This window comes from Crinia signifera, chromosome 7 (assembly GCF_055691185.1).
Source record: "Crinia signifera chromosome 7, ASM5569118v1, whole genome shotgun sequence".
In the NCBI taxonomy this organism is placed as follows: Eukaryota; Metazoa; Chordata; class Amphibia; order Anura; family Myobatrachidae; genus Crinia; species Crinia signifera.
Genome location: NC_139223.1, coordinates 99,568,851 through 99,591,233, shown reverse-complemented (window position 1 = coordinate 99,591,233; position 22,383 = coordinate 99,568,851). Strand labels below are relative to the sequence as shown.

At 47.1% G+C, this 22,383-nt stretch overlaps 1 protein-coding gene across 1 annotated transcript in view; it reads right to left on the bottom strand.

Annotated features, from left to right (window-relative positions):
- LOC146020419 (CD63 antigen-like) overlaps window positions 1–17,277 on the bottom strand; it is a 132,213-nt gene extending 114,936 nt beyond the window's left edge. Inside the window, exon 1 of the mRNA XM_083153540.1 lies at window positions 17,099–17,277. Within this exon, the coding sequence (XP_083009666.1) occupies window positions 17,099–17,170 (72 nt within the window). The 5' untranslated portion in view covers window positions 17,171–17,277. The remainder of the gene's footprint in view (window positions 1–17,098) is intronic.
- Between the last annotated feature and the right edge of the window lie 5,106 nt (window positions 17,278–22,383).

The window sequence follows — 22,383 nt, the reverse complement described above, 5'->3', positions numbered from 1 at the left end:
CACTGCAGCCGAATGAATATCAAAGGAGACAGGATCCTGGAACCGGGAACACTCTAGACGCTGAGTCAGGAACTATAACCGGCGTCTGAGTGTCCCGGACCAGAGGTTTAAATAAGGCGCCAAAAACAGATCAGCTGTGAGCGGTGCACCCCTTCCTACCCACGGCCGCCTGGCGTCCCCCGTCGCCTAGGCAACCGCTGCGGCAGGGGAGGAAGGGGCTGCGCCTGAGCCGTAGGAAGCACGTCCCTGTCCGGCGGAAGTGTGTGCCTAGTGACGCGGTGGCGTCCCGGCTGCCTAGCAACAGCCGGGACGTACCGCCCAGAGGCTGCCGGGGACGCGTCAGCGTTGCCCGTGCAGCATCTCACAGTGACGCGGCGGCGTCCCGGCTGCCTAACTACTGCCGGGACGCGCCGCCTAGAGACTGCCGGGCACGCGCTAGCGTTGCCCGTGCAGCTTCTAACAGTACCCCCCCCTTGAGGAGGGGTCACCGAACCCTTCGACCCAGGTTTGGACGGAAAAGTCTTGAAAAACTCTGCCTTGAGCCTGGGTGCATGCAGGAATCGCTCGGGCACCCAGGACCTCTCCTCCTCTCCGAAACCCTTCCAATGGACCAAGAATTTGACTTGACCCAGAACGATCTTGGAATATAATATTTGTTCCAAGACAAATTCTTTATGAGCTTGAATGATGACGGGTTTACGGTTCTGTGCAGGCCCAGACTGAGAAGTCATTGAGCCTGGTTTGAGAAGGGAACAATGAAAGACATTATTGATCCGTAAAGTTCTGGGGAGCTGTAATCTGAATGCTACTGGATTGATCTGTTCCGTAAATCAGAAATGGCCCGATAAACCTGGGTCCCAATTTAGGGCATCTCTGGCGTAGTTTTATGTGACGAGTAGACAACCAAACCTTCTACCCCACTCTGAACAAACATGGCCTCCTGTGTCTGTCAAAAAAGATCTTAGAGCGTGCCGAAGCCTGTCTGAGAGCAAGATGCACCTTTTGCCACGACTTTCTAAGGAGAGACACAGTAGAAGAAGGAGGATCTAGAGGAAACTGTGGGAACCATAAAGGAGTTGCACTTGGGGTGGAACCCATAATTACACAAGAAAGGCGAGCTTTTGGAAGCCACATGATAGGAGTTATTATAAGCAAATTCGGCCAATGGTACCAGCTCTGCCCAATTGCTCTGACACTTGGAAACGAAACAACGTAAATATTGCTCCAAGGCCTGATTGACCCTTTCGGTCTGTCCGTTGGACTGTGGGTGGTAACCAGACGAGAGACTGACCTGTATCCCTAAACAAGAACAAAAGTGTCTCCAAAACCTGGCCACAAACTGAGACCCCCTGTCCGAAACTATATCCACGGGAAGACCATGAAGTCTAAAAATATGGGTAATAAACAACTGTGTTAATTCTTTGGCCGTGGGAAGTTTATGCAAAGGTATAAAATGTGCCATCTTGCTAAAGCGATCGACCGTAACCCAAATGGTGGTAAAGTGAGCAGATGGAGGGAGGTCGACAATGAAATCCATGGAAATATGGGACCACGGCATTTCTGGGATGGGCAAAGGAAGAAGTGTACCCACAGGTGAAATTCTGGAAGATTTATGACGAGCACAAACAGAACAACAAGAGATGAAACGAGCAACATCCTGTTTCATGGTGGGCCACCAGACTGCTCTGGACAAGTGTTCAAGGGACTTAGTAATGCCAGGGTGTCCAGAAACTCTACTGGAATGAAAGTCCTTGAGGACCAATTCTCGCAAGTGTTTGGGGACAAACAGGCGATCTTGTGGAGTCTCTTGAGGAGCTGAAGATTGAGAGGCAAGAACACGGGAGGCCAGATCCTGGGTCAACCCAGCAAAAATCATGGAAGGCGGAACAATGGATGCTTCTTCCAACCCGGCACTCTGACAAGTCTGGAAACTGCGAGATAGTGCGTCTGCTTTGATGTTCTTGGGGCCTGGTCTGAAAGTAATGATAAAATGAAACCTGGTAAAGAACAGTGCCCACCGGGCTTGTCGCGGATTTAAACGTTTGGCCGACTCAATGTAAGCTAAGTTCTTGTGGTCAGTGATGACGGTGATGAGGTGCTTGGCCCCCTCAAGCCAATGACGCCACTCCTCAAAAGCCCACTTAATGGCCAATAACTCGCGATTTCCGACATCATAATTTCTTTCAGCTGCGGAAAACTTGCGGGAAAAGTAAGCACAAGGATGAATCTTTTGATCAAGGACATTTCTTTGAGAAAGGACCGCTCCGGCCCCTATGTCCGAGGCGTCGACTTCAACAAGAAAAGGAATCCTGGGGTCCGGATGAAGCAAAATATGAGCAGAACTGAAGGCTTCTTTCAACCTGTCAAAGGATTCTACGGCACGCGGAGACCAATTTTCCGGATCTACTCCCTTGCGGGTCAACTCAATAATGGGGGCGACAATATCAGAAAAAGAACAGATGAATTTGCGATAATAATTGGAAAACCCTAAAAACCTTTGAATAGCCTTAAGGTTGGTAGGACGAGCCCAAGACATGATGGCCTGGACCTTACCTGGATCCATTGAAAAACCCTTGGGAGAGATGACATAACCCAGAAAAGAGACTTGAGACACTTCGAATTCACACTTTTCGAGTTTGGCATAAAGTTGATTCTCCCGCAACTTCTGGAGGACCATACGGACATGTTGCCGATGTTCAAGAAGGGACTTGGAAAAAATTAAAATGTCATCTAGATAGACTACTGCAAATAGGCCCAGGTAAGGCTGCAGGACCTCGTTGATAAAGTCTTGGAAGACTGCAGGAGCATTGGCCAAGCCAAACGGCATTACAAGATACTCGTAATGGCCCGTGTGAGTATTAAAGGCTGTCTTCCACTCATCTCCTCTTCTAATCCTAATGAGATTATACGCCCCTCTAAGGTCAATTTTAGAGAAGACCTTTGCCTCCCGAATCTGGTCAAATAATACTGAGATGAGAGGCAAAGGGTAGGAATTCTTGATGGAAATCTTGTTCAGAGCACGATAGTCAATACAAGGACGTAATGAACCATCCTTCTTCTCTACAAAGAAAAAACCTGCGCCTACGGGAGACTTTGAGGGACGGATGAACCCCTTTTCAAGGTTCTCCTTAATGTATGAATCCATGGCCTGGGATTCAGGTCCGGAAAGGGCATATAGACGTCCCTTGGGTAATCTAGCATTGGGGATTAAGTCTATGGCACAATCAAAGGAGCGGTGAGGGGGCAACGAATCCGCTTCTATTTTAGAAAAAACATCGGCAAAGTCTCTGTACGGCAAAGGTAGGGAAGAAAGGACAGACTGGACCACACGGAGAGGAAGAGAAAGACAATGGTCAGAACAGGAGGACCCCCAACGTGTGATCTCCCCCGTGGTCCAATCTATGCTGGGGTTATGCTTCTTCAGCCATGGTAACCCCAGAACGAGTGGCGTGAGTGGACAGTGGAACAACAAAAAAGAAATCTCTTCGGAGTGAAGAGCCCCCACCGAGAGCCGAAGAGAAGGAGAACATGCAGTTATCCTGCTGTTAGAGAGTGACTGACCATCTAAACCACAAACCGACAATGTATTGGCCAAGGGAATGGGCTCGAGCCCCAGCGAACAGACCAACCCTTCGTCAATAAAATTGCCGGCTGCACCGCAGTCAATAAAAGCAGCGATTACGATGGTGCGGTCACCACTAGAGACGGACACCTGAATGAGAATAGAGTCTAGGGGAGATAAACGGGATAGGCCTAGGTGAGTTCCCTCTAACTCACTTAGGCCCTGTCTTTTCCCGCCTTCAATGGGCAGACAACAGCACGGTGACCCTGGCCCCCACAGTACAGACAAAGACCCTTGAGCCTCCTACGATTCTTTTCAGCGGCAGACAAACGGGTGGCCCCAATCTGCATAGGCTCATCCCCGGCCAAGTCCGAAACCTCTCCCTGAGGAGATGAGGGAAGTACTCCAAATTCCCTCTCTCTATGACGTTCCCGAAACCTCCGGTCCACCTTGATAGCTAGTTCCATAACTCCATCAAGGGAGGTAGGAGTGGGATAGTGGACCAAGGCATCCTTGAGGGTTTCAGAAAGGCCAATTCTGAACTGACTACGCAGCGCGGGGTCATTCCAACCTGAATCAATGACCCACCTCCTGAACTGAGTACAATACGCTTCTGCGTTACCCCGACCCTGCCGTAACGCTCTGAGGTTAGACTCTGCAGAAGCGGCACGGTCCGGGTCATCGTACAGTACCTCCATAGCAGTAAAGAAGGCATCTACCGAGGCGAGGGCCAAGGATGCTGCAGGTAGCCCGAAAGCCCAGGTTTGTGGGTCCCCTTGCAAAAGAGAAATCACCATCCCCACCCGCTGGGTCTCAGAGCCGGAGGACACAGGGCGGAGTTTAAAGTATAACTTACACGACTCCCTAAAGTTAAAAAACTGAGACCGGTCCCCAGAAAAACGGTCAGGGAGACTCAACTTGGGTTCGAGGTTTCTTGGCGAGGATAACACCCCATGAACCCGTTCCTCTTGTGAATTAACCCGAAGGGTTAATTCCTGGAGTTTCTGAGTAAGAGTATGCATCTGCCCCACCAGAGCGGGGCCCTCAGTTTGCTGAGCCGGATCCATGGCAGCAAGACAGGAGTCTGGGGGTGAAGTATTGGGCCGGTTATAATGTTAGGAACCCGGGTGTCCTCACCGAACCTAACTCCGTTGTCACTTAGTGGGATTGGCGAACGAGTGCAAATACTAGGCTTCACCACTAATAGCCGCGTCCGAAGGAGCCCGTTAGTCAGGCTCCAACCCCGATGCCACCTGGTCTTACGAGTGACAACGCGGCCGCCAAGGCCAGAGGTGAACAAGGGTAAAACTAACTGAGACCCTATCGGCGAGGACCACCCGGCCCTACTGAGGGGGTGTGTGAGTGCCACACCCAAACTAAGACCCCCTATGGGAAAACACAGTAACCAGTGGTGTAACAATACACAAAGGCTGACACAATATAAATACTGACTGGTGTAACAATACACAAAGGCTGACCCAATATAAATACCGACTGGTGTAACAATAACACAAAAGCTGACACAATAAGAATAACTGGTGGGCGTAACAATACACAGAAGCTGACTCAATATAAATAACTGAATGGCAAGATAAGAGAACAGGGTAAACCCCAACTTATCTGAACCCCCACAGGCAGACTGCCTGGGTGAAGATCAGCCAGGAAAAGCGGCCAGGAGATGGACACTGGAACGCTGAATAATCCAAGACAGGGACACTGCAGCCGAATGAATATCAAAGGAGACAGGATCCTGGAACCGGGAACACTCTAGACACTGAGTCAGGAACTATAACTGGCGTCTGAGTTTCCCGGACCAGAGGTTTAAATAAGGCGCCAAAAACAGATCAGCTGTGAGCGGTGCACCCCTTCCTACCCACGGCCGCCTGGTGTCCCCCTTCGCCTAGGCAACCGCTGCGGCAGGGGAGGAAGGGGCTGCGCCTGAGCCGCAGGAAGCACGTCCCTGTCCAGCGGAAGTGTGCGCCTAGTGACGCGGCGGCGTCCCGGCTGCCTAGCAACATCCGGGACGTACCGCCCAGAGGCTGCCGGGGACGCGTCAGCGTTGCCCGTGCAGCGTCTCACAGTGACGCGGCGGCGTCCCGGCTGCCTAACTACTGCCGGGACGCGCCGCCTAGAGACTGCCGGGCACGCGCTAGCGTTGCCCGTGCAGCTTCTAACAACATGCCCTGATCTCACACATAATAGCAGACATGATTTTACAAACAATACCAGAAATACATTGATCTCACACATAATAATAACAACAGAAGACATGATTTCATGAACAGACTACATGAAATGCCTTCTTCTGACACATAATAATTGGAGGCATGATTTATTCGATCCATCACCTGATCGGATCCTGACAATGCACATAAATGACTCTGCGCATGCGCCCACCATCGATTCTCTTACAAATATTCTGGTCTGTGCGAACAGACCAGAATAAGGAACCATGTGTGAAGGAAATGGGCTCGGGGATAGCTGAGGATAATACTGAGGCTGTGTGGGCAGAGAACTGAAAATAAAAAAAAATGAGACTAGTACGTCAGCTAAAAGCGTGGATTTCCTAAACTTACTTTAGGATCAGTATATCACAGCATTGGTAGAAATACCAACTTGTAATGGGGCATTATTGGATTTAGTATTAACAAAAATAGCTTTAGTATCAAACACCAAAGTAAATAGAACATCTGGGAAACAGTGACCACATCATTGTCTTACTGGAAATCAGTTTCTGTAAGCAACAATATAGAAGGACCATCTAATATATTCAACTTTAGGAAAGTTAAAACTTTGAATTATTCATGGAATTTTAAAAGAACATTGACTGGGATGCCTAATTTTGAAGGGGGGAAAAAATGCAGAGGAAATGTGGGAAACCTTCAAAAAATGTGCTAATTACACTAACAAATATATTCCAAAAGGTAATAAGGGTAAAATCACCAGGAAAAAGCAGCCATGATTGGACAACAACAAACAATAAGATAAGAGCATTTAAAAATGAAAAAGCTAATGGGAATGAGGAGGCATTCAATAAGTACAAACTATTAAATGCAATTTACAAAAAGCTAATCAAAGTAGCTAAAATGGGAAAATGAAGAGCGTATAGCCACTGAGAGCAAAACAAAGAAGTTTTTAAAAACACATAAATAGCATGACATGAATAATAAAAGAGAACATAGGCCCATAACCAATACCAATGGAAATAGCTTTACTAAGAATAAGGAAAAAGAAGAACTGTTAAATAAATTTCTTATTGGTGTTTACTAGGAAGGAGCAGACAGTGAAACCCACATATGAAAAGCTCACTAGAACTTAAATATTGAATTTACGACAGAGGAGATAAAAAAAGAGGCTCAGCACAATAAAAACAAACAAATCCCCAGGTCCATACTGGATTCATCCTAGGGTTCTAATGGAATGAAGGGAGGAACCAGAAAACCCTCTGTATAACATTTTCGGGAACTCCTTTTCATCTGGTAAGATGCCTAATGGCTGGACGATAGTAGAGGTAGTACCAATATTTGGAAAAGAAAAAAGGGAAGACGCAAGCTTAACATTAATAGTGGGAAAATATTTGAGGGAATTTTAAAGGGATGGTATCCAAAAACATTTAGAGATGCATAGCATAATCAGTAATAACCAACATGGGTTTGTAAAAAAGAAAAAAAAATAATAATTGTGCCAAAACGTGATTAATAAGCTTTGATGAAGAAGTCAGCAATGACTTAGACAGTGGAAATGCTGTAGACATGGCCTTCCTGGATTTTGCTAAGGCTTTTGATACAGTGCCACATAAGAGGTTGATAAATAAAAAGGAGGATTTGGGACTAGAAGTAAAAGTTTGTTTGTACACTATGTTGAGCAACAGATGGGACATTCTTTTCTTAAAATATTTCCGCCTGTGTTTTATCTATATCAGGGCCGGCGCCGGCCACTGGAGGGCGGTAGTGAGCCGCAGAGGAGACCAGGAAGTCAGAAGAAAGCGGACAAGCTGCAGCAGTAAGGGACACCCAGCCAATTCAATGAAGAGGTGAGTACAACAACCCCAATCCCCACCCCTGACTGGAGCCTACCCGCAGTCAGTGCCCGGCGCTGCCCTCCCCCCATGCTGAACAGCAGCAACCTGCTGCTTCCCCCCGTGGAGCGCGGTAGATAGCTCCCGGCGCCCGCTGCCCTCCCCCCGTGCTGAACAGCAGCAACCTGCTGCTTCCCCCCCTGGAGCGCGGTAGTTAGCTCCCGGCGCCCGCTGCCCTCCCCCCCTGCTGGACAGCAGCAATCAGTCGTCAAGGGTGAGGAGGGGGGGGGGGGTGTCGGAACGGGTGAGGTGGGGGGGTCGGAGCGGGTGAGGCGGGGCGGGCGGCGGACTGCTCGCCTGGGGCGCTGACAGGGCTTGCACTGGCCCTGATCTATATTTGAATTTTATGTTTTATTTTTTTATAAATGCATGTGTTCATATTTAATGGTGACTTAATTATTGATAATAAAAATATTGGTCTTCTTTCATCAAACAAGCGCCACTTTATTGTGTACGCTTGTTCTATTTTTTGGGGACTGACAATCCCATTACCAAGTGTCTGCTATTGACAAAGTACATTGAGTAGTGCCTGCCCACGCTACCTAGGTAGCACACCCTTCTGGACGGATAGAAAACTGGCTGCATAATAGAGAACAGAGGGGGAAAGTTACTAAGCAAAATACACCTAAAATAGGTGTATTCGTATATGCTAAATACACCTAGGCGTATTAATATTTTCAGCATTTACTGTGCCGAAAATGCACCTATTCATGGCACTTTCGTATTTGTATTTACAAATACGAATGTATACGCCATCAAATGAATATGAATAGTAATCCCCTTTCATTCGAATGGCAATTTCTAATTTACGCCGCTGGAGGCTGGATTGGTAAGTATAATGGTGTAAAATTAGTATATGTGTAATAAATTATGGTACTTGTTTCCTAGCAAGGCACCCGTCGTAGGTGATCGCATACCTTAACTTAAGGTATGCAATGGACGCGACCGACGCAATTTTAGGGCTATTTTTAGCCTTTTCCCCCGACAATTAAAAAAATCGCGTCCATCGCATGCCTTAAGTTAAGGCATGCGATGCGACGGACGCGAATTTACATAGGGAACAATGTTAAATGGTCCAATGGACCCGATTTTTCATTGTATACCCACCCTTATGGGTATTTTACATGACAAATGCCCCCCCATTGTTAACGCCACCCCACGATGAACGATCAACCCGAAACATGGCGAGCACGAGCCCGCGAGGAGCGGCGGTACGCGTCCTCTGACCTTTTCATACCCCCACTATCAACGTCGGCGTGGAGTAGATTCTATATAGTGTGGCAATCCACTGAGCCCGAAGTGTGGCGAGCGCAGCGAGCCCCGCGAGGGGCCGCGTAATATCTGTGAAGTAATGCGCGTGCGCTCGCCACACTATATAAAAATCTACTCCACGCCGACGTGGATAGTGGGGGTATGAAAAGGTCGGAGGACGCGTAACGCCACCGCTCGCCACACTCAGGGTTGGCGTTCATCGTGGGGTGCCGTTAACAATGGGGGGGATTTGACCCATCAGGGTTGGTAAACAATAAAAATTGGGGTCTGTGGGGCACTTAACATTGGGGCCAATGTAAAATCGGATCTCAGGGACCATTTTACATTGATTCCCATGTAAAAATAGCATTGATCGCATCGCATGCGATTTTGGTTGCATGCGATGCGATTTTTGGGGTCCCGATCGATTTTTTATCGCTGGCGCCGTGCTAGGAAACAAGTACCTAAATTATTACTGTACCTTTCTCTGTGTCTGTAAAAAGACTTGGGACTTGTAGTTCACCTGTAAAAAGTTATGTTTTTTTATTTTACTCGTATCAGCCCCGGGCTTCAGCTCTGGACGATTGAAGCCTGGTGGGGGGGGGCTTTATTGGGTCCCCATTCCCCCATGTACCCCGCCCAGGGCTGACCAGCCTTGGTACACATGGTACAGCCGGGGACCTTATGGAGACTAAAATCACACATATTCATGACTAAAATTCGCACCATATCACATTTTTTTGCCGCAAATTCACATGTCATTAAATAGTCAAATTCTTCCAAAAGAAAATGTGATTTTGAAAAATGTGATAAGGTGCGATTTAGGAACCTTACCAAAAATTGCATCCTATTAAATCTCACCTCTAATGTTAAGACCTGTCCTGGCCGTCAAATTTGTTACCCCCAGCATGTACAATTAAAAATAGGGGAAAACCCCAATTTACCGCTAAGGTTCTAACCGGATCCAAAACCCACGACCACCTAAGGCCCCCCAAAAAATAGCAATTCAGGGAAATTGCATACATCCAATGACGAAAATGAAAATTACATCTAGTACAGATATGAATGGGCCACAAACCATATAATTTGTGGATCTAACCGCATACATGCAAAAGAATTGTGTAGACAATTAATAAGGGTAATGACCCTGCTGCAAGAAAAAGGAGGAACAATGCTAATAACCTGCTAACCTAACCTAGCGCATGCTTCAAAAGCTAATGTGATGAATGGAAAGGGTGGGGGTCGCCCAATTTGACTTGATGCAAAAAACGCAAAACTTCCACCAGCCGGCAGTAGTCATAAAACTGGCGGTAACACAAAAAATGAATCAAGACCCCCCAAACACATTTGAAGTGATCGGCTAATCCTCAGAAGTGTGCACTGGTAAGTGAAGGCCTGATGTAATGTCGAAACGCATCAGACCTCTAACTCCCCAGTGCCCGGATATTGACATTGGACCAACCCGCCCCAAGCAGTGCCGATGCGGAAGTGTACCATATTCATCCAGGGATAGACACAAATGCAGTATACAGCATTCTAAGACCCACCGAAAGTGGTAACAAGTCAAAGGCAACCCATCTAAGTGGATGAGCCAACCTTCGCTAGCATGGGGCCTCACGTCTGAATATGCCCCAGCCGCAAGCACTGGACAGATAATGATTGCGACCCATCCGAACCCAACGATCCCTGCCCACTAAATCTGTCTTCAAACCCTGTATCCTACACCATAAACTGTCAGGCCGAATGATGACATGGCTTGTCAGCATGGACAGAGCTGCTGCTCTTGATGCAGACACCAGTTCCCTCACCCTAAATGTACCATGATAAGCTGAGACAAAGGCCATCCTGAAAAGTAATCTGAGGAGCAAATAGACCTCAAGAATCCCAAAATCTGTCTTAACAAAATGCCGTCAATGGGCCTTCCTTTGCTTTCACACTGCACCTTAACCCAGGTAGTTGTCAGCACCTCAGATGCGCCCTAGGTTATTTTGGCAATTTTAAAGGGTTATTAGAAACTGTTCACATAGTATGGCACAGACAATAAGTGCCTTTTAGCTTTCATTTTTAATTTTAATGTCTGTGGAGCGATAGACAGTCCAATGCTCCACCCAGCTAGGCTCCTTATATGCACCAGGTGCGTATGGCATGACAAGATGACATCACACTGCACATATATCATCACACCTGCCAGCATGCCAGTGCACTCTATCCCTCCCTCCTGTTGTGTGCTAAATGGTGAAAGAGGAAGAAGGACTGATTCTGTGCGCTCCTTTAAGGAAGAGAAAATGCCTGGTGGGGCAGATATGTAAAGAGTAGTCCCCAATTTAAAGTTCAACTTTGTTAAATAAGTTTATTAGTACTGCACTAGCAGGCTATCCTGCAGCATGAGTCACTGACTGTGTGGCTATTACATTTCATGCCACTCACCATAATGCCCATTACATATTATGCCAAACACTGTTATGCCAATTACACATAATTGCTGCTTATCTCCATACCCATTGCTAAGAGTTACATGCTCGATGCCAAGGGTTTACTGCTTGTTGCCACATGGGGTTACATGCTAATTTTCCAGGGAAATTACATGATCATTGCCTATGGGGGATTACATGCTCGTTGCCACAGGGTGTGTGTGTGTGTTACATGCTCATTGCTTGAGAAACCACACAGCCAGCACTAGAGAAGAGACACCTATAGCGTCTGTCTCCAAATATACGGTGACCATCTTTGGAGGCAAGCAAGGTCTCTGTATGCTGACAGCGACTCTGCGTCCCTGAAGCGCCTTTCTCACCCCCACCAGCAGACCTCGGCTACGGGGTGATATTACCCTCACACAAATGTAGTATGTATTACCCTCACACATATGTATTACCATCACACACCTATCACCACTCTCTCACACAAATCCTCCCTTCCTCCTGTCCCCACTCAACACTGATAGCTCCATCACACAAGTCCCTGTACACACACACACGTGTGTTCAGATCTGGCCTGCTGAAGCTGCTCTGTATTGTAGGCCCGCCAGCAATCTGAATACATCATTGCTTTTGCATTTGACAAATAAGCTTTCGTCGACCTCGACTATCTTGCCGGGACTGCCAATTTGCCTTTCGGGCTGTGCAATTAAGTCCATAGTGCAGATCTCATGCATCAAACAGTTGTACTGCACTGTGGTTTTATTAGACAACTGCAGTTCACGATGACAATAATCTACAGTTGTCAGCTCCACCGCCCATGAATATATAAAGCAGACAAGGGTCAGGAAGGGTAAACGGGATGCAATGCGCCGCTCTGAGGCTCACCTTCTTGCGACATACTTTAATGTGGCAGCGCCACATGCACTCTTTCATTGATAGGCGCATCGGATGCCCGTTCACACAATTGTGCCACTGGAAAAAACAAACAGCCTCCTCCTCTGACTTTGGCAAGGTGAATATGCGCACAGATTCACCAGCCATCACTGTCACTCGTTCGCGTTTTCTGCTCTCCCTGATGCAGCCATTAATGTCAGTTATTCAGCTCTGACAGGTACCGGGAACACTTACGCAATTTCCCACTGACTACGCAATTTGCGCAGCCTACGCTTATTCTGAAAGCACAGCTACGGTACCCACCAGACATCCCTACCATATTAACTACTTAGATCACATCGCATTGCACTTAAATGGGCTGTGCGAGGCAATTTCCCTACGCTAGCGTACATATGTTAATTGGGCGCCCGGCAAATACAAAAATACCCCTTTTTATAGTGTGGGGCCGAGAATTGTACTCCATATTCAAGGTGAGGTCTAACCAATGCTTTGTACAGTGGCATAATTACGTTTGATTCCCGTTTAATACATGCAAGAATTTTGTTGGCCTTTTTTGTTGCTATATTACATTGAGCACTACACCCCAGTTTGTTCCTTTTCAAGTACTGAATTACCCAATTCCTCCCTGCTTCGGTTATAACTAGCATACTGGTTATGTCTCCCAAGGTGCATAACCTTGCATTTATCCACATTGAATCTCATCTTCCACTTTTTTGCCCAATCATCTAGATTGTCAAGATCATTTTGAAGCGTGGTGACATCTTCTTATGATTGTTTTGTGTCGTCTGATATGTCACAGCACTGTCGGAATCGCAAAAAGTCACCATATCACACTAGTGGATGGCCGCTGGATACACTCCTAAAGATTTATCTGTCCAATCTGCCTGGTGGGGAAATAAATTTGGTAATGTATGGGAGTAAATGACATCAACTATTCACTCCCCAATGCTGGAAAATGAACAAAACCAATTGATTTAACGGTACTTGTTTCCTAGCACGGCACCCATCTCGTTGATTGTATGCCTTAAGTTTAAGGCACTTAAGGCATACAATCAACGCGATGGACCCGATTTTGTGTCAATCACCAGCTAATTTGCTGGTGAAAGACAAAATCGGGTTGATCGCGTCCATTGCGGCCCCTAATAAGGGGCCGCGATGCGACCGACACGATCAACGCGATTTTCCCATAGGGAACAAAGTAAAATTATTTTTAAAGGGAAAATAGGGTTGATCGCGTCGGTCACGGGCCATTATAATGGCCTGCGATGCGATCAACCCGATTTTACATATGGCCAATTTCACATTGAATATGGTTAAAAAGTATGTTTAATGCCCCCCCCCCATTGTTAACGCCACCCCACTATTGACGCCAACCAGGGCCGGTGCACGTTTTTTTGGCACCCTAGGCAAAACATTTGCCTACTCCTCCCCCCCGCTCACCGACATCACAAATCACCATTGTTGTGTCGACATAGTGATTGCTGAACATTGGACAACCCACTATTGGTATAAAACCTTTACTTTCTCCCTGTGCCAGTCATCACTTAAAAGGTGTGCAGTGAAATGTACAGCTAAAACTATAAACATATTCACTGGTAAAATGATGTGCAGTGCTCCCATTCATCTCCAAAGCAATGTTTCCTAAACTTTTTAAATAAAATAATTAGCATATAAAGCACACTGCAATTGCTGGGAGATGTAGTTCTCCATGATAAAACAATTACTGCATGCACAATGCCCCTGCAAATAAAGCTCTCTCAAGCATATATATTACCCTCACACAAATGTAGTATGTATTACACTCACACACCTATCACCACTCTCTCTCACAAATCCTCCCTTCCTCCTGTCCCCACTCAAAACTGATAGCTCCATCACACAAGTCCCTGTACACACACACACGTGCAACAACTCACCATGGTGTCAGAGGGAGGGATCAGGCACTGGGCTGGCTGATTCAGGGAGGGCAGTGGGCACCTCCAGCAATGTTTTCTATGGTGCACTCTTCTGGCAATAAGCCTAGTCCCATGGGCTTCGGGAACTCCGCCTCCAGGGGGCAGGGCTTATACACTTCACAGTGACAGAGGAGGGACAAGGAGGTGCTGTACGTACTGTAAGTGAGTGTTTTATGCTATTACAGTGTACCCCCTTCTGCCTCCCCTCACCTCTAAATGCAGTCATTGCAGTTTGCACAGCCACAGACAGTCAGTGCGAGTGCAGTAGTTTAGTGCTGACAGTTTGCTCTCTATACAGGGCTCTGTAGTTGGCCCTGGACAGACACTAGTTGATTTCTGTGGACCTGAAGGCATACCCCCCGCAGAGTTCACTACTGAGTGGCGGAGGCACGCAGCGTCCCTGCTCTGCAGAGTCAGTGTCTCTTGTACTGTAAAAACACAGTCACACTCTCCACAGCAGCACAGCAGCATGTCCTGCAGCATGGCAGATCTGCCAGCAGTGCCCTGCCTCTGAGGAAGGTACGGGGGCTGGGTAGCTTAATGATGTAGACGGGCACTGTAGCATCAGAGGGTATTAGACTAGAGCGCCGCTGGTGGGGTTGCTGCTAGTGGATGCGGGCATCTTCTGCTTAATTGCTTCCACATCTCCCAGGCACCGCAGAAATAATTTTTCTTTAAAGCATGGTGCAGGGAGAAAAGTGATAGTCGCTCATGGGACCTGCTGATTCCATTATATGTTGGGCAGAACAATGGGCGCCCTCTAGTGGCCAGCACCCTAGGCAGCTGCCTAAAGCTGCCTAGTGATAGCGCCGGCCCTGACGCCAACCCGAAGCGTGGCGAGCGCAGATTGCCCGTGAGGGGTGGCGGTACGCGTCCGCTGACCTTTTCATACCCCTACTATCCACGTCGGCGTAGAGTCGATTTTATATAGTGTGGCGAGCTCAGCGAGCCACCGAGCCCTGCGAGGGGACGGGGATACCTGTGAAGGTATCCGCGTCCGCTCGCCACGCTTCAGGCACTATATAAAATCAACTCCACGCCGACGTGGATAGTAGGGGTATGAAAAGGTTGGAGGACGCGTACTGCTGCGCTCGCCATGCTTCGGGTTGGCGTCAATAGTGGGGTGGCGTTAACAATGGTGGGGGGCATTTGAAACATGAGGGGGGTTTGGTATTAAAGTGGGGGGTCTCAGAGACCATTTTACATTGATTCCAATGTAAAAATCGGGTCGATCGCGTCGCATGCGATTTGGTTGGCATGCGATGTGATCGACCCGATTTTTCCGACCTGATGGATACAATCAAAATCGGTATCGCCATGCTAGGAAACAAGTACCACAAGAATGGCCGAGAGCCTCCTGGAAATTGGGTCTGCCTCCCAGCCCCCGGGAAGGTGGGCAAGTCTCCCGCATTCTGGAAATTGCCCCCGCTCCCCCTTGCCCGCTGGTTTAATTACCTGAAATCCCGGGTCTGAGGAGAGGGGGCAGGGCGAAAATGACGCTATCACAGTATTTGGTGTCATTTAAGCCCTCTCCGCAGCCCACAAATAATGGAGTTTTCCGACATAGGGGGCGGGGCCGAGTGATGTCAGCCTTGCCTCCGACCCCATGACGTGTTACCTCTCCGGGCTTCTCCCAGAGAGGTTAAATTGAAAGTAGGCAAGTATGTAATATCTAGGTTATATAGTCAATATGGTTAAGCAGGCGACACAAGCAATTGGTTGACATGACAAGCGTCAACATGAGCTTTTTATTTTTATTCATACTTTACCATCCACTTGGACTCCGATTGTGAATGGCAAGCATGCTGAGCAAACAGAGCCATGCAAGGGGATGCAGTACACTAATTTGGGGTCCACAAGCTTCAATTTCAACATAGAAAAACTCATGTGAACCTTTTCATGTGTCGGATTAGACCTTGTCTGACAGCTATACCATAATTTTAAAGTTGAAATTTGTTTTTGGGAACAGCCATATACAGATCTTGGCTTTTTTTCTCAATTTGTCACAACATGTAAAACACGGCTTAGCTGTTTTTCCAAATGTAGCAAGTGGGTGGATTCTGAAAATTGTTTGCAGCAGTAGAATTTATATAAAGTAATAGATTAGAGGTGGAAATTTTTAGAAAAATCACAAAGCGTGACTTTTGCAGAGTCCAAGGTGTGCCAAATTGTGCCATACATGGTGCAGTAAAACCAAGATGTATGTGGACACATCTGTAGTTATCTCCAGTGAACCGTAAGGATCTATGAATACAAAACAGCTCTAATAAGTTAAAATGATTTATATTTATTTCTATTTGTGCATATTCATGCAAACCTTGTGTCCTGATATATTGCCAGCAGGCAGGCCCGCCAAGATAAATCTTGGGTCCCGGTACAACAACTTCTTGTGGCCCCTAGGGACGGAGCTCCCCGCACACTCTGTTGACCCTTGTAAGTTCCACTTACCTAAATGCTCCTTGCTATAAGCTTCATGCTTGATACCAGGGGTTAACATGCTCTACCAGGGGTTAACATACTCGTTGTCATGGGTTTACATGCTCTGCCAGGGGTAAACATGCTCTGCACCATGGGAATAACATGCTATGCGCCATGGGATTAACACGCTCTGCCAGGGGTAAACTCCCAAATCACGGGGCGAGCTCTCAGCAGGCCCTGGAATCGGAGAGCGGAAGGACCTCTGTGATGCTGCTGCCCCCATGCCAGCCCACTTCCGCACTCCCAATGCCACCACTGAAAAGTTGACTACTCAGACCTAGCGCACTCGCCACCAAATAAAAAAAAAAAACCTGTGTGTCCAGACCCGGGTAAACTGTACCTGCTTCCCCCCTCTCCCCTCTCCCCACCCCTGCCAGCAGGCTAATAAACCACATAAAATAACAGCAATAAATGGACAATTTCTAAATAAATAACTATAATTAAAAAAAGTTAATTCTCTTACCCAAAAAAACAGGATTATACAGAAGAATCCAGCTTTGATACAGACGAGTTTGTCTATAGAATCTATTTTCATCTTTGCAGCAGTTGAACAAGATCAGAAATGTATAATATGCTATTTCTTTGACTCAAAGGCTGACACTGTGCCTAAGCAGAGTCCAACTACTAACTTCATCTAAAAAGCAAACGAACATCAATGAGCATTTAACGAATCAGGTGAAAATTAACCACTTCTGTGCACTGAGCCACAATAATTATCTGCTGGGAAACAGATGAAAGAGATAGAACTATCTATCTATCGATATATATATATTCTATATATCTATATCTATATATATATATATATAGATAGATAGATATATATATCTATATCTATATATATATATATATATAGATATATATATATATAGTGTGCAGAGGGCCGGCACTCAGTCTAGTCCTTGTGGTTAAGCTGCCGGGGTGCAGGAGGGAAAAGTAGATAGCTGGGCAGAGTCTGGAACTCTCAGGGTCTCATCAAAAAAGAAGACACAATACAGCATTGGTGGGTCAACGTTTCGGAAGTCGGTTTACTTCCTTTTTCAAGACAAAACTATTGCACATTTTTGTCTTGAAAAAGGAAGTAAACTGACTTCCGAAACGTTGACCCACCAATGCTGTGTTGTGTCTTCTTTATTGATGAGACCGTGAGAGTGCCAGACTCTGCCCAGCTATATATATATATATATATATATATATATATATATATATTTATCAAACATTGATGTGATAGCTATGTGTATTGCAGCCATTTTCAGCGATAGTGGTAGGACCTGCAGAACAGTGGGGTCCCTTGACGGGGGCTGCAGGCTTAAATGCATTGATCAATTCATGAACCAAATCTCCACTATTTATTATCAGTTAATTTAGTGTGTGCAGAGCCCATCCAATGTCTGTTTAAACAATGTGGTCACAAGCCATAGGGCACCCCAAAACTAGGAAAGGTGAGTGCCGATGTTAAGTGTATATATTATTTATATATATATATATATATATATATATATATATACAGGACTATTTTTCAGCAGGCTCCAGCAGGAACTGAGGCCCTTATTCTAGTTCGCTCTTTCTGACAAAATACTTAAGCAGCCCATACACGTCCCGATGTGGGCGTGCGTTGTGGGCTGCAATAGCAGGGATCACATTGCATTGCATGTGCATGCGTTGTGCATGCAATGCGATGCAATTTGATGAAACCTAAGTACAAAAAGTATGTGCAAGCACATACTTTTTGTACTGTGCGATGATGTGCGTGGGAGCGCGCACCTCAAAGCACACATCAGCTCAGCACACTTAGCAGCGTGTATAGGGGGCTTTAGATGGACAAAACCATGTGCACTGCAGGTGAGGCAGGTGTAAAACCCCACCCAAATCTAATTATCTCTGCACAAGTAACACCTGCCTCACCTGCAGTGCACATGGTTTTGTCTATCTAAGAAATATTTTGTCAGAAAGAGTGAACTAGAATAGGGGCCACAGTTCCTGCTGGAGCCTGCTATAAAATAGCCCTGTATATATATATATATATATATATATATATATATATATATATATATATATATATATATATCCATACCTCCCAACATGACCCCCTCTAGTGCTGTGTACACACGGGGGCGATAGGGGCTATAATCGCTGGGAATATGGTCGCAGGCGACCATATTGCCAGTGATAGAAGTGTGCCCCGGCGATAAATCGCCGGGTGCGCGCTACCGTTTTCTGCCCCATTGTAATCACTAGTCGCAGGAGCTTGCTAATTACCTCTGCGGCTCCCCCAGCAGAGGTTCCTTTTCATCAGTGACCATCTCTGGTCGCAGATGAAAAGGAGACACTGAGCAATATATTGCTCAGCAATATATTGCAAGCAATATATTGCTAGCAATATATCTCCCCCCGTGTGTACGCACCTTAGGAGGGATACAAGGCTCTGATTCTAGACTTCCCTCTTGATGCATGATTGCCATCACCTTCTTTGAACAGGTTAAGTGATAATAAAGGTGTTTCAACACAGGTGATGGCAGTCATAAATATATATATATATATATATATATATATGTGCAAAGTGGTATGGCCTCTGCACCTTCAGTGTTTCTTTTAAAAAGATTGTTGGTGATGTGACAATCCTTCAAATGGTATTATGTTATGCATACCAGCAAGCAGTGGAAGATTCACATGTAGCAGTGTCTCTCTCTTGAATGGGTCTCCCTCATTCCTCTCTGTCGTCTCAATAGCACATTTCAGACATGAGGGAAGTTACACGGAGAGTGTGTTATCATTTGCCCCAAAAGAGATAATTAAGTGACTTTTGTGGGGAGATTATTAACATTATAAGTGCTTGTGCATGAAAAATCAGTTGGTGAACTACGCCTCCTTGTGGTTAGGTTTAAATGCACATGGTGATCACCTTGTGAAAAAAAGCAAATTGGTTTAAATGAGAGATGTGCGGGCTCGGATTTCAGAGATCCGAGCCCCCACGGACGTCATCATTCCGAGCACGATTCCGAGCAGCGCTCGGAGATTCCCGCCTGACTCGGGTCCGTCCGCGTGATTAGAACGTCATCTCCCGGCGTCGGATTTCGCGAGGCTTTATAAGCGGCTGCTGTGCCCGCCATCTTCACTCCAGTCAAGTAGTGGGTTGGGAGAGGGTGTGTTGGTGCTGCTGCTGGGGATTAAACTTGAGGTTGACCTTGAGCGCAATATTTTGCAATCGCTGGTGCTGTCTCTCAGTGCTGCTGTGTAGTCTAACTGTGTACTTGTAGTACGACTACTGTCTCCTCTGTGCGGTCTACCTCTGGTGTGCTGTGCTGTAATTAATTATTTTATTCGCTGGGGCTGTCTCCCTCAGTGCTGCTGTGTACTCTGTTCTCTTCTGCATAGGAGAACAGTCTAACTGTGTACCTGTAGTACTACTGTCTCCTCTGTACTGGGGCCTACCTTTGGTGCTGTGCAGGCTGCAATATTATATTATATATTAATAATTAATTAATTATATTATATAGTCCACTGGTGCTGCCTGCACTGAATCTGCCAGTATTATTTAGTTACTCAATCCACTGTTGCCACTGACAGTGCTACTGCCTACCTAGTGTACCTACCTAGTACATACTAGGCTGCTACAGGTTCATCTAATTTAATTCAAAAATAATACTTGTGCTGTGTGGGACTGTAAAAAATAATTGCATGCTGCTGGTGCACTGACGTGTGCCACTGCCAAGCAGTCCCTAATAATTAGTTATTATAAATTCTGCTGGTGCACAATAGTAGTATTTCTGACGTATCTATCTACCTGTCTTGTGCCTAGTAGGACTGTCTTATCTACCTGTCTGGTGCCTAGTACTGCCATATCTCCTGTTAAGTTTGGGGCTCACTGCCTAATACTGGCATACCTGTGTGGTCTGGGGCTCACTGCCTAATAAATACTGCTGTATATCTACCTGTGTGGTCTGGGGCTCACTGCCTAATAAATAAAATACTGCCGTATATCTACCTGTGTGGTCTGGGGCTCACTGCCTAATACTGCCGTATCTATCGTCTGGTCTGGGGCTCACTGCCTAATAAATAAAATACTGCCGTATATCTACCTGTGTGGTCTGGGGCTCACTGCCTAATACTGTTGTATCTACTGTCAGGTCTGGGGCTCACTGCCTAATAAATACTGCCGTATATCTACCTTTGTGGTCTGGGGCTCACTGCCTAATACTGCCGTACCTGTGTGGTCTGGGGCTCACTGCCTAATACTGCCGTACCTGTGTGGTCTGGGGCTCACTGCCTAATACTGCCGTACCTGTGTGGTCTGGGGCTCACTGCCTAATACAGCCGTACCTGTGTGGTCTGGGGCTCATTGCCTAATACTGCCGTACCTGTGTGGTCTGGGGCTCACTGCCTAATACTGCCCTACCTGTGTGGTCTGGGGCTCATTGCCTAATACTGCCGTACCTGTCTGGTCTGGGGCTCACTGCCTAATACTGTCATACCTGTGTGGTCTGGCGCTCACTGCTTATTTTGCCGTGTCTACCTGTCTGGTCTGGGGCTCTCTGCCTAATACAGCTTTATCTGTGTGGTCAGGGGCTCACTGCCTAATACTGCCGTGCTTGTGTGGTCTGGGGCTCACTGCCTAATACAGCCGTACCTGTCTGGTCTGGGGCTCACTGCCTAATACTGCCGTATCTACTTCTCTGGTCTGGGGCTAACTGCCTAATACTGCCGTACCTGTGTGGTCTGGGGCTCACTGCGTAATGCTGCCGTACCTGTGTCGTCTGGGGCTCACTGCCTAATACTGCCGTATATGTGTTGTCTGGGGCTCACTGCCTAATACTGCCGTATCTGTGTGGTGTGGGGCTCACTGCCTAATACTGCCGTACCTGTGTGGTCAGGGGCTCACTGCCTCATACTGCCGTACCTATGTTGTCTGGGGCTCACTGCCTAATACTGCCGTACATGTGTGGTCTGGGGCTCACTGCCTAATACTGCCGTATCTACCTGTCTGGTCTGGGGCTCACTGCCTAATGCTGCCGTACCTGTGTTGTCTGGGGCTCACTGCCTAATGCTGCCATACCTGTGTGGTCTGGGGCTCACTGCCTAATACTGCCGTACATGTGTGGTCTGGGGCTCACTGCCTAATACTGCCGTACCTGTCAGGTCTGGGGCTCACTGCCTAATACTGCCGTATCTACCTGTCTGGTCTGGGGCTCACTGCCTAATACTGCCTTACCTTTGTGTTCTGGGGCTCACTGCCTAATACTGCCGTACCTGTGTGGTCTGGGGCTCACTGCCTAATACTGCCGTACCTGTGTGGTCTGGGTCTCACTGCCTAATACTGCCGTATCTGTGTGGTCTGGGGCTCACTGCCTAATACTGCCGTACCTGTGTGGTCTGGGGCTCACTGCCTTATATTGCCGTATCTACCTGTCTGGTCTAGGTCTCACTGCCTAATACTGCTGTACCTGTGTGGTCAGGGGCTCACTGCCTAATACTGCCATACCTGTGTGGTCTGGGGCTCACTGCCTTATATTGCCGTGTCTACCTGTTTGGTCTGGGGCTCACTGCCTAATACTGCTGTACCTGTGTGGTCAGGGGCTCACTGCCTAATACTGCCATACCTGTGTTGTCTGGGGCTCACTGCCTAATACTGCCGTTCCTGTGTGGTCTGGGGCTCACTGCCTAATTCTGCCGTACCTGTGTGGTCAGGGGCTCACTGCCTAATACTGCCATACCTGTGTTGTCTGGGGCTCACTGCCTAATACTGCCGTACCT